This window comes from Convolutriloba macropyga, chromosome 2, assembly GCF_964194025.1.
Source record: "Convolutriloba macropyga chromosome 2, txConMacr16.3, whole genome shotgun sequence".
In the NCBI taxonomy this organism is placed as follows: Eukaryota; Metazoa; Xenacoelomorpha; order Acoela; family Convolutidae; genus Convolutriloba; species Convolutriloba macropyga.
The window spans coordinates 47,620,990-47,634,630 of record NC_134469.1 but is presented as its reverse complement, the minus strand read 5'-3'; the positions used below and the strand labels follow the sequence as shown (position 1 = coordinate 47,634,630).

General features: G+C 35.0%; 1 protein-coding gene across 1 annotated transcript in view; it reads left to right on the top strand.

Annotated features, from left to right (window-relative positions):
* LOC142335320 (trans-1,2-dihydrobenzene-1,2-diol dehydrogenase-like) overlaps window positions 1–8,396 on the top strand; it is a 44,622-nt gene extending 36,226 nt beyond the window's left edge. Inside the window, exon 3 of the mRNA XM_075383768.1 lies at window positions 7,704–8,396. Within this exon, the coding sequence (XP_075239883.1) occupies window positions 7,704–8,278 (575 nt within the window). The 3' untranslated portion in view covers window positions 8,279–8,396. The remainder of the gene's footprint in view (window positions 1–7,703) is intronic.
* Window positions 8,397–13,641: the final 5,245 nt, after the last annotated feature.

Below are 13,641 nucleotides of genomic sequence, written 5' to 3'. Positions count from 1 at the left end.
TTTTCTTAGATTTCTAATTAATTCTTGGTTTCTGGTCAGCATTTGCTGTTTATGGTTTATCTGTGAATAAAGCTTATCAACCAAAGTTCTAATACGCTGTCTAGGTTTTATTCGCTAAACAGTCTTTCGCTTTGAGTTGATACCTAATGCTTTTTTTTTGTTTTTTATCTCGTTAGTTATCCAAAGTTCATCACTTTTTTTGACATACTAACTTTTTTTTGTCAAATTAGCTGTTTCGCTAACATTCAGAGTGATTTACTGTTTTATTATTAGAAAAGCGACAGTAAGATTAGTTGTAGTCTGATCGTGGATGTTTGCAGTCTGAAAATTACCTGAATTGGCAAGGGGTGTTATCCTTTATGATAAGTCCGGAATGATTTCAAATCCAAGCGCCATGTTTGTCCGCTCAATGTTACGTGCAAATGGAGGCCACTGAACTTTTTTTTGTTTACTTTGGTTTTTAGGCTTCATGTTGGTTTTTGATATTTTGAGTTTTGCATGTTTTGCGTTGTTATTTTCTAATCTTTTGACTTATTTTCTTTAATGTCCAATTAGCTTCCTATGCAGTAACAAGTTCTTTTTTGGCTATTTTTTAGTTTAAAGAAATCATTGTTTCTTTTTCTTTCACCTTGTGCCATAGTCATAGCAAAGAGTGAGCTCTTTTTCTCTCTAGTGATTTTGAATGTAGTCATCTCTGCTTTTGGTTTTCTAAATATTGCTGCTTTGGCTTTGATTCTGCGACTTTAACTTTTTTTGAATTTTGGACATCCTCCCACTTTTGAGGTTATTTTTTCTCTCTTGTCCGATAATCATTCAGCGAGACATTTGAAATCACTTATCACATCAGCGGCTTTGAAATAAGGCGCAATCTATTGATTTTGTTTTTCTTTTTTAAGACGTATGGAATTTCTGGTTGATTGACCGGTCTGAATGGCGTCCCCTGGAGGTATAAATGAAGCTATTTAATGTTTTCACTTGAGGGCTAACAGTTTTTATGAATTTGAAATTAATTGTTTAAAAAAATGGTTAACGTATTTTTAAATTTTGCTGTTCTATCCTCGTGTTAAATATTCTCAATAAATACAGGTCTCTTATCTTTTTGTTGATATGCAAGTTAATTTGTTGAATTTAGGTTTTTTTTTCGCGCTCCATTTTCTGTTATTTATTATTTTAAAAGGTAGACGCTAGAGATTTGGTCGTTAATGACTTTTTTTGTTTGATTTTGGTGTTTGTCTTCTATCTTATTCTCGTTAATTGTTTGACTCAACTAAATTTTTCCAACAGCCGCTTAGTGATAGCAAGGCCTGGATTGGTCTCATCGTTGAATTGTGCAATAAAAAACTATTCGGATTGCGGCCGTTCTTTTAAAAATCTTATTGCATTTTTATCCCAATTACAGACTATGGTGTTTTCATTTAAAGACTAAATGAATGAGAGGTCCCATTTATGATAGAGTGGGACCCAATGGTTAAATAATGTGTATTCTTTGTGAGCCCATGATTGCTATGGCTCCAAAAATTTTTCGATTTTTTAATGAATTCTTGGTTTCTGGCCGGCATTTGCTGTTTATCTGTGAATAAAGCCTATCAAGCAAAGTTCTAATGCTTTGTCTAATGTGCTTTTTGTTAAACTTTTTTTGCTTTCAGTTGATACCTAATGTTTTTGTTTTGGTTTTATATCAATAATTATCCAAAGTTCGTCTTTTTTTGACATACTGAAATTTTTGTCAAATTAGCTGTTTCGCTAACATTTAGAACGATTAACTGTTTTTTGGAAGAGAAGCAACCGCAAGACTAGTTACAGTCTAATCGTGGAAGTTTGCAATCAGAAATGGAATTTTGAATTGTAATGTGGTGTCATCCTTTATGTTAAGTTCAATTTTATTTCATATCCAAGCGCCATTTTTTCAGAACAAATTAACGTGCATTTGGAGGCCACTGAACTTTAGGCTTCCTTCTTGTTTCATGGGTTTTTGAGTTTTGCATGTTTTGCGTTGTTATTTTCTAAACTTATGACTTATTCTCAATGTCAGGTCCAATCGGCTTCCTATGCAGTTACAAGAAAGAAATCAGTTTTTTGACTAGTTTTTAGTTTAAAGAAATCAGTTTTTTGTCTTTCACCTTGTACCATAGTCTTTGCAAAGAGAGAGCTCTTTTTTACTGTCGGTTGATTTTGAATGTAGTCTTCTTTGCTTTTTCGTTTTTTAAATAATGCTTTTTCGGCTTTGATACTGCGACTTTTCAGGTTCTTTTTGCTGTCTTTTCCGATAATCATTCAGCGAGCCATTTGAAATCACATATCACACCATTGGCAGTGAAATGAGGCGCAATCTGTTTCTCCCAAAATTCTATTGATTTTTTGTTTTTGTTCTTTTTAAGACGTATGGCCTTTCTGGGTGATGACTGGTCTGATTGGCGTCCTCTGGAGGTATAAATGAAGCTATTTAATGTTTTCACTTGAGGGCTAACAGTTTTTATGAATTTGAAAGTAATTGTTTTCAAAAATGATAAACGTATTTTTAAACTTCGCTGTTTTATCTTTGTGTTAATTATTCTCAATAAAGACAGGTCTGTTATCTTTTCGGTGAAATGCAAGTTAATTTGTTGAGTTTAGGTTTTGTTTCACGCTACTTTTATTTTGTTATTATTATTTGTAAAAGGTAGACGCTGGAGTTTTGGTCTTTTATGCCTTTTTTGTCTGATTTTGGTGTTTCTCTTGAATCTTATACTCCGTAATGCAAGTCTCGTTGGCCTTCTAATGGGGCATTATTCAGTTTGCTTAGTCGTTTGGGTTTAAAGGGATTTTTTAAATGAATGCACCAGCTATTTTTTTTTACAATATATGAATTTTTGAAAGTTTTGTGGGAGGGTGGGAACTTTTTGTGCGAAAGCCCATTACCGAGCCTTCTTGTGTTATTCGATCATTCAGAAATATAATTTTTGAGTTCACTTTTCTGATCAAACTTTGTGTGACTAAGTTTGCAGTTACTCAGCTGTCCGATTTATTTCCCGCAATTTTCAACCGGTTTCTTCAGTTCAATGCTTCCCTCGAAGTTCATCATGGTTCACGAAGGTTGGGGAAGAGATTGCGTTATTTGGGCTGTTGCTGTTTCAGTTCTATGAGGAGCTTCGCTCGTTATCGAACGTTCTTGTTCACTGCATTGTCTATGATAATTAAGTCGGACTTGATTCATTTGTTATCATAATCGACTAACATTTCATTTTTTTTGTCTTCTGTATATTATATCATCATCGTCATCATGCTTGTTTCAAAACCTTTTCTTGTACTCAAGAGTGCTCGGCGGTTAGTTGTGTTTTGGTCATCATGACTTAGAATATCAGTTACAAAAGAATTCCTGCCCCATAGTGAGGCTATGATTCTCCGACAAATTTGATACTAGGAAGAACTGGAAATATCAAGCACATGCGGTTAAAAAATACACCCCAATGCGAGTAGCGCATATTGGACCTTAATATTTCGATAACACGCTTAACTAGTTGATATTTATTTTTATAGCTGCGAAGCTGTAAGCTGAGCGTAGCTATATTGCGGTGCTCTTGGTTTTTTTACGACTCGAAGAGGAGTATTGGTTTTCTTAAGGTTTTTTTTTACCGGAAGTACTATTCGTTCAGACGATGTTTTGACCTAAAAGCGAAAGCGAGTAAAATTGCAGTGTGAACTAATTTTTTCTGAGCGAGAGAAGTGTTTTGATCATGCGCTGCGTTTAGTGAATGACTTTTTGACATTGAAAAGTAGTTTTTGACTGAATGGCAAATATAGATAACCGTTTTTAGCCGTTTTTTCGTCTAAGTGGCCTAGTTTTTTTGCTTGTAATTTGGTTTTTTGTAGAAATAATTTTTAATCGATGCTAGGTGGAAATGTAAACCCCGGAAATTGATAGCACAGTATTTTGCATAGCCTGAAATTGCGTTTCAAATGCGAAATTGGCACATATTTCATGAGTTTTTACTTAATTTTTGGCTTTTTTTTCTATTAATTTCTTCATTTTTGGATCTTTTAGCTGTTTTTTGTCAAAAATCAGTTAATATGGCAACTTCCCTTTGATAATTCATATACTCAATGCCTCTTTCTACCTCGTTGTAATTTTGTTTCATAAAATTACTTTTGCTAATCATCCGATTTTCGTAGTTTTTTGTCATTTTTTTTCAGTTTTTTTGTTTGTATTTTGCTTTTAATTACTAGAAATAGTATTTTGGGGAACATTAGGGACTTCAGTTTCGTTTAAAAAAAATTCAATCATTTTTTGGTGTTAGGTTTTGAAAAAACAGATAAATTGTTTTCATAAATGCAGTCGTAAATTTTTTTGACCACTTTTTTGCAAAATGTTTCATTGTTTCGTATGTCTGAATTCTGCTTTTTCTTGTTTTATTCTGTTCAACAAGTTGGATTTTTGTATCGAATGACTCGTTGTCTTTTCTATGTCTCGAATGCTGATCAATGAAATGTACTCGTTTTTCTTGAGTTTTTTAATTTGATTTTTAACTTTCAAAAATCAAGAATTGCTCTTTTTGTTACGGTGTTCCTAACATTGTGTCCATATTCTTCACGTTCTCGTTTGTATCATTCTAGTTTGGTCCTGGCACCTTCTTTTATATTCGTTATATTGATTTTTTCAGTTGTTAAAAAATTGAATGAATTCAGCTTTTATTTAGATCTTGGTTTCTTCGGTTTGCAATTGATTTAATTCAAAATAAGGCAGTACTGGGAGTTTGCTAGTAAATCTTTTTCAACCTCTCTACTTATCATTATTCATTGCAATTTTCTTCCGGGCTTGGTATTGTTTTTGGACGATTTTTTGCCTTTGAATATTATTCTGTTGCTTTTGTTTCTCTATGAATAATTTAATTTTTGAATTAGTATGAAATCATGTTGTCTAGCATATATACAACCAGGAAGAATCATGTATTATTTTTGTCCTAATTGCCGTGATTAGAAATATAATTGTAGTGGTTCTCTGGTTCTTAAGTTTGAGCACTCTTTTTTGAATAATTTTGACTTTCCTGTTTTTTTGAGAAGTTTTTATCTGCCGTTTGCTTTCGCGATCTTTTTGAGATTAGAATCATTAATTATCTAAGTGCAATTGATGGCCCTGTCAGCTTTGTCAGGCTATCAGTTTTTTGATCATACTAAAAATTTCAGACTTTTTTAACGTTACCAAAATTTCACCGATTTTTAGATCAGACCCGGGGAGGTAATGAGTTAATGGTTTAATACAAAATGTAATGGCTTCAGCTTTTTGTGAAGCTTTGGTGCTTCGAGTCGCTTCCGGAATTCTTCCGGCTATGTTTTTTGTTTCGTCGTCTGACGCTCTTTTTTCGTTTTACATTTGTTCACACCGCGAAGCTGAAAAAGTTAAATTTTCTGAATGACTTCTTCTTCTCACTGACGTGCGTGACGTCATTTGCGCGCGTGACGTCATTTCTCACTCGCTTTTGCGAAAGATTTTAGGTTATTTGCGTGATTAGATTTTGATCATACATGACTTACCTCACTCAATAAAATGACTTTTGCACTTTAAAACTTAAGTTTAATTTGAATTTGTTTAAGGTCAAAGGAACTCCTATGTGCAGTAAAGGTCCCTAATAAGAGGCTTCTGTGGAATGAATTTTAACAAGCTGTATTAATATATTGCTGAATGTTTTTAGGCTAGTTTTTAGCCGTTTTTTCGTCTAAGTGGCCTAGTTTTTTTGCTTGTAATTTGGTTTTTTGTAGAAATAATTTTTAATCGATGCTAGGTGGAAATGTAAACCCCGGAAATTGATAGCACAGTATTTTGCATAGCCTGAAATTGCGTTTCAAATGCGAAATTGGCACATATTTCATGAGTTTTTACTTAATTTTTGGCTTTTTTTCTATTAATTTCTTCATTTTTGGATCTTTTAGCTGTTTTTTGTCAAAAATCAGTTAATATGGCAACTTCCCTTTGATAATTCATATACTCAATGCCTCTTTCTACCTCGTTGTAATTTTGTTTCATAAAATTACTTTTGCTAATCATCCGATTTTCGTAGTTTTTTGCCATTTTTTTTCAGTTTTTTTGTTTGTATTTTGCTTTTAATTACTAGAAATAGTATTTTGGGGAACATTAGGGACTTCAGTTTCGTTTAAAAAAAAATCAATCATTTTTTGCTGTTAGGTTTTGAAAAAACAGATAAATTGTTTTCATAAATGCAGTCTTAAATTTTTTTGACCACTTTTTTGCAAAATGTTTCATTGTTTCGTATGTCTGAATTCTGCTTTTTCTTGTTTTATTCTGTTCAACAAGTTGGATTTTTGTATCGAATGACTCGTTGTCTTTTCTATGTCTCGAATGCTGATCAATGAAATGTACTCGTTTTTCTTGAGTTTTTTAATTTGATTTTTAACTTTCAAAAATCAAGAATTGCTCTTTTTGTTACGGTGTTCCTAACATTGTGTCCATATTCTTCACGTTCTCGTTTGTATCATTCTAGTTTGGTCCTGGCACCTTCTTTTATATTCGTTATATTGATTTTTTCAGTTGTTAAAAAATTGAATGAATTCAGCTTTTATTTAGATCTTGGTTTCTTCGGTTTGCAATTGATTTAATTCAAAATAAGGCAGTACTGGGAGTTTGCTAGTAAATCTTTTTCAACCTCTCTACTTATCATTATTCATTGCAATTTTCTTCCGGGCTTGGTATTGTTTTTGGACGATTTTTTGCCTTTGAATATTATTCTGTTGCTTTTGTTTCTCTATGAATAATTTAGTTTTTGAATTAGTATGAAATCATGTTGTCTAGCATATATACAACCAGGAAGAATCATGTATTATTTTTGTCCTAATTGCCGTGATTAGAAATATAATTGTAGTGGTTCTCTGGTTCTTAAGTTTGAGCACTCTTTTTTGAATAATTTTGACTTTACTGTTTTTTTGAGAAGTTTTTATCTGCCGTTTGCTTTCGCGATCTTTTTGAGATTAGAATCATTAATTATCTAAGTGCAATTGATGGCCCTGTCAGCTTTGTCAGGCTATCAGTTTTTTGATCATACTAAAAATTTCAGACTTTTTTAACGTTACCAAAATTTCACCGATTTTTAGATCAGACCCGGGGAGGTATTGAGTTAATGGTTTAATACAAAATGTAATGGCTTCAGCTTTTTGTGAAGCTTTGGTGCTTCGAGTCGCTTCCGGAATTCTTCCGGCTATGTTTTTTGTTTCGTCGTCTGACGCTCTTTTTTCGTTTTACATTTGTTCACACCGCGAAGCTGAAAAAGTTAAATTTTCTGAATGACTTCTTCTTCTCACTGACGTGCGTGACGTCATTTGCGCGCGTGACGTCATTTCTCACTCGCTTTTGCGAAAGATTTTAGGTTATTTGCGTGATTAGATTTTGATCATACATGACTTACCTCACTCAATAAAATGACTTTTGCACTTTAAAACTTAAGTTTAATTTGAATTTGTTTAAGGTCAAAGGAACTCCTATGTGCAGTAAAGGTCCCTAATAAGAGGCTTCTGTGGAATGAATTTTAACAAGCTGTATTAATATATTGCTGAATGTTTTTAGGCTAGTTTTTTGAGCGGCGTCAATTTTTTTTCAATTTAGATCTGTATCTGTTTCTATCTCTATTATATGGCACGCAGGTCTATTCTTTCGCAGCTATTCCGGCAATCTGCCGGCTATGTTCTTTTTCTGTCTTTAAAACGTATTATTTGTTCAGGAGAAATCAGACAGGTACACGCTCACTTTCACGTGAACAATCCGTCGGAGCGAATGACGGCTGCAGAGTTGGGAGGGAGTGCCTGGTACGACATAGGCGTATACTGTCTCAATTTAGCCGACTTCATCTACGACTCATATCCCACCCAAATATCGGCCGTGTCCGATAGACTGTCTGAGACGGTTGACAAGGACATGGTTGTAAGTTTGAAGTACGAGGGTGGAAAGTTGGCATCTTTGTCCACTTCTATTTCATGTTCAAGACCAAACACTGCAATCATCTGCGGCACCAAAGGTTACATCGAAATTGAGCCGCCCCTTTTCAACTGTCCAACTGAATTTGAAATGTTCAAAGATGGTGACTCGCAGCCCACAAAACATACGTTCGATTTGAGCAATTATCGGGCGGAGGATTACGTGTATCCTCATGGAGACGGATTCAAGTATGAAATTGAACATGTGAGACACTGTATGCGTGAACTGCAGGTTCTAGAGAGCCCAGTGATGACATTTGCAGCAACCGAGAGACTTGCGAGAGTCACAGATGAGTTAATGCGACAGATGACTAATGCTTAGATTGATTGATGAATTTAGATTCAGCTGCTTTGGGAACCAATCAGCCGTCTCTCCTTTCATTTAAAATAAAATCAACAAAGAATGATTTAACATAAAATTGAATTTTTCATGTTTCTTGTTTGAAAGAGCGCTAAGCGTAAAAGGATGAGTTAAATAGAATTGTTAATAAAAACATCAACCTGCGTGTTAAATTTGCGAACTTCAAACGGCTACTTGGTGTTTCCACTGAGCACTAAGTTCCAAGAAACTGGGGATCAGTTAAAATGACCGTTGACCGATTTCAGAAGTTTTTCAGAAACACGGTGCTTGATATCAGATAATTAATTCCTACTTCCACTGATAATGGCCTAAACAGCTTGTTATCTATTGATGATTTTCATCACATCTCAATGTCTTTCGATTAGTTCAATTAGTGGAATCGAAAAATGTAAGATAAGATCTAATTGATACGTTAAATATTTTTTGCGTGCTAGTCCCAGTTCCAACAAGTGTGGCCAAGCAGAGTTTTGTCTCCTGGTGAGATCATTTTCTGAATCCAGCTAATAGCATCTTTGAGCGAGGCACGTTTCCTAATTTTTTTTCAAAACTGCAGTCAAAGCCAAATTTGAAAAACCGAACCTTGACACTGAATTACCTAGCCGCTATAGGCCGATTGCAAATACATTTTTTTCTCAAGATCATAAGCACCATTAGCTGTTGATCAGCTTAGAGAGTATCTTGAAAACTACAAACTTCTGGATGTGTAACAGTCGGCATATAGAGCTGGCAACTCTACGGAAACTTGTTTAATTAAAACATTCAATGGTAGCGTGCTTCAGCTTAACTCAAACAAAACACAACTGATCTTGGGCCTGATCCCTCGGCAGCTTTCAATGCAATGGATCATGGCATTTTTGGCTGGGTGTTGGAAAATGGTTTAAAGATCAGAGATAAATGCTGGATAAAAGTTGGATCATGCCTTACATCGGCAAACAAAAACAGATAGTACAAATTGGAAACTGTCTCACGGCTGATGAAATTGTTGGTTTTGGTGTACCACAAGGATCGATCCTGGGACCTCTGCTTTTTACTATGTACGTAACTCCTATTGGTGATCTAATGGAGCAAATTCAGTTGAGTTACCAGGTATATTCAGATGATACACTATTCTTTTCAAGCTTGAGGCAGCAAATTTGGATCATGATATAAAGGATTAAAACACGAAATTGAGTCTTTTGTTCCAGGCATTCAGTCAGATGAAGTTTAGAATAAATCTTGGTAAGACTGATATCATGTTAATCTCATCAAGAAAACAAAATTGACCTTAGCTAAGCTTGATTTAGCAGGGGAAACTCTCAAGTTGAAGACCAATAACAAATCTTTCGAAATGATCGACCAATATCTTACTTTGATTCGGCACATAAACCCACTGACTTCTTCGTTTTACAATGAGTTTCGCAAACTGTACAACATCAGACATTATCTTACGATTGAAACGAGAAAACTAGTAGCCCAGAGCCTAATATTATCTCGCCTTGATTACTGCAACTCGGTCTTATCTAGAGTACCTAAAACAGAGATTATGTAATTCTAATGGGTACAGAATGCAATATGCTGGTTTATCATTTCACTGAAAAAGTCCGAATCATGCAAAGATTTCATGTATCATCTACATCGGCTTCCTATTGATAAAGGGATTGATTTTAAAGTACTAACTTTTGTCCATAAAATTATTCATAAGAGTCATGTGCCGTTTTATTTGAATCATTTTGTGGAAATCAACCTAACCAGTGCAGGAAAAGATCAGTAAGTGCTCTCAAAGCTGTATTAGTTCAGTCAAAAAATTCATATGGTGATAGAGCTTTTTGCATTCGTGGTCCCAAATTTTGGAACAAACTGCCTCAAACGCTGAGAGAACTGAGCAACCATAACTTGTTCAAGAAGGCACTCATGACACTATTCTTTTCAATATGTTACTGACTGCCTGTTTTCAGAAAATATCGTGGATTGCAAAGTTAGAAGAAAGTCGAGAATTGATACTATCAAAAAAAACCGCAGTTTAAGGGGCTGTTTAGTTTATGAAAAATCGAAGCCATATCGACGATTTATTGTACAATTTCAGAAGCGTACTTGTATTTTTGGGATCATCTCTGGTGTTTGTTTTTTTAAATTCAAAATAGTGTTACTATTTCATGCCCTGGTGGTAGTATATCTACGATGTGCTCAGAAAGCGTCTTTAAAGAAAAATTTGAGAGAAATGTACGCCAAGCTATTGTGATGGCTGGAACGACCAATCTATTTGAAAAGAAAAATGAACGACTGATGCGCCCCATAGACATCGGATGAAATGTTCTATCTTATTCAGAAGCTTAAGTTTTACCGTTTTCATATTTCAATTCATGAGCTAGTTAGTTGACAAGGGAAATTGGAAACAAATGCTAGAGTGAACTATTGTTACAGTGATATTGCTCGAGAACTGAACGTCTCCTTTGTATCCTTGAAGAAGTTTAAGGCTGCGAAACACCTAGGCAAAGATGGAATCCATCCCAATCCACGAGATATTCATGAACTTGCCTCTAATTTCAGACGTGCTGTAAAGCCCACTGAAATCTCTGTCACAGCGAAAAGGTTTGGATAAGAGCATGGTTAGTGCCGAAGCTTTCAATCCTTTTCACAACGTTTCAAATCATATATTGAGGATATAAGCAGTTCGGCCAATCTGAAGATATTCAGGTCTGGTTTTGTCAGAATTAATATTTTGAATTGCCTGGTTAACGCAGAAAATGAACACTCCTTGATGCTCACCACACCTCACCTTTGTGTACAAATAGACCAGCACTACTACTACATGAGGTTGATTTGAATCGATAGTGCGCAGGTGTTTCCCGTGCTACCATGAAGATTTAATATCTATAGCCTAAATTTCAACATATTTTTCTTGAGGAATAAGGAACCAGTTACATTTTGTCGAAACAAAGTTTCGACAAAATGTTACATTTTCTCTCACTTTGGTCATCAAAAGAAAATGTGTTGATAATAAAACAATCAATAGTTCACTTTTTAAGCTTTTGCATTTTTACATCTTTTTAAATCACACCGCCATTTTTGTTTGCATTATCAATAGCCGTTGTCAGCCTCTCAACGACTATTATATAGGCGCTCTCCTCTTCTCATTTCAAAGAAATTGAATTGTATTGGGGTGCTGTCTTTTTATGACTCGAAGAATTACCTAAACAAAATACCTATCGGTAATTTTGTTGAAGTGTATTTGAAACAGGAAGTAAAATGCGTGAAAACAGTGTTTTGCTGACGAGCTCAGAGAAGAGAGAGTGTTTTTTTTGTTCCAGTCGATTATTTGAGAGAAAGAGCGAGAAAAGGTGTGAAAAAATTTCACACCTAGTCACTGAGTGAGGGGAAGTTTTTGATCACGTGAGGTATTTTGAATGCAGTTTTTATAGTTCTAGCGCTCAGTTTTTAAGTCAGGTGTTTCGTTTAATTGCCTAAACTGGTGATGTTGCGTTTGGAAGCTTTTTTGACCATCTGAAACGGGTTTTACATTTTTGTTGGCGATTTTCAGTCTTTGTTACCAGTTTGCCTTGTTTTAAGCTTTTTCAGCATTTTTTCTATTCAATTTTTTCTGGCTTTTGGGGGTGGTTTGTGGTTAAAATCAGTTCATCTATCTCTCTTGCTGATCTCTCAATTTGATTAGTATTAATTTTGAATTGTTTTTGTTCACGAAAATTGACTAAATTTGAGCAATTTTTTGCTAGTTTTTGTCAATTTTTCCTATTTCGTCCAGTTTTATGGTTTTTGTCATTTATAGTTTTTGCTTGAGCAGTTCGATGACTGATCAAGGTTTTCAGTTTTTTCGCTGTCAGGAAATTATTTGAAAATTCTCCAAATCGTTTTTGGTAGGTTTTTTCTAGAGAACTTTATTTTTTTCTTTCTTCATTTGCCAATTTTTTCCCTTTGCTCAGTTTCTTCTTTGTGATCGTGTTAAATTGACTTTCAGTTGATATTATATTTTTGGAAATTAACTTTTTTTGTATTATCAAGTCTTACCTGTGCTTTTGGAGTCGAATTTTGTTGCAAATTTTATTATATGCTCTTGGATTTCATCAATTTGTTTTCTTTTGGCAATTTTTGTTGTTACTGTTACTGTAATATTTTGTGTAATGAATGAGGAGTTCCTTCAATTTAGTGAGGATTTTCAGTCGTCTACTCCGAGTCGGTTCCGGAATTCTTCCGGCTATGTCTTCCTGAGATCAGTTCACATATTTTCATGAATTTTGAAGTCATATTGGGGCGATGATTTTGGTCACGCCGAAACAGGATGTGGAGCTAAATAGCGAGTGGTTTTGCGGCGTGAAATTTTTGCTTTATACTTTCTAGATAGATTGCAAAACGGTCTATGAACAAAAATTCGCTTTCTCGCTGGTGTTTTTTTTTTCTAATGCGGCATTTTCGTTCCGAGTTTTACTGTTTTTTTAATTGCTCTCAAACGAAACTTGTAGCGTTTATATTAGTCCTGTCGGTCTTTTTTACGCGATTTTTCGTCTGACGCTTTTGACTTTTCGTCCTCAAAAATGGGACAAACAGGTAGCGCCCAGTGGGCAATAAGTGCTCTTACAGCCTTTCAGCTCAAACTGCTTTGTAGAGACCCCCCCCCCCTGTTGACCCTCACCCCAACTATTGCCTCCAGCCCCCACCGCGCTTTTCTCCCCCCCCCAACAGCCCCCAGTGTACCCCCCCCCCCCCCCCGTGGCTAGCTACTGAGAAGCCAACCGCTCGCCGGTCGTTTGAGAGCAATTCGCCCGACGTTAGTCGGTTATGTTTCGTTTTCTTGACACCTTTTTAAAATGATTTTCCCAATCCAGTCATAGTCTAGTCTGGGCTAGTTTTTGTTTAGTCAGTGAAAATGCTTCGAATTGTAGGTCAGAACTCGTCCTGCTATGTTTTTAATTCGCTTTACCTTTTGACCACATTTTTCGTTTTACATAAGTCACGATTTTCATGTTTAAGTTCGGACTTACCTCATTCACGGTTCCAATTGAATGGATTTTAAATTTTTTATGCATTAAGTTACGCAATGTAGTGAATACGTTCAAACTCAAAAGAGCAAAATCAAACGATCAAAAGAAACGGGATAAACATATAAAGCGAGGTCATTAAGTCATAGTGCATTAGGTTATCAAAGTTCATTAAAGCGATTGCTAGCTGGAGTTAGTATTATGCTTAATTGCGTTCAGTTTAGAAGCTGAATGAAGTTAAATTTTAGAATCAAATCGAATATGCAGAATTTGCTCAGCAAATAAAAATTTTTGATACTCAGAAAAATTCTGTCAATTTCTATCTCTTATTTTTTGCTTTTTCTGTTTCAATCC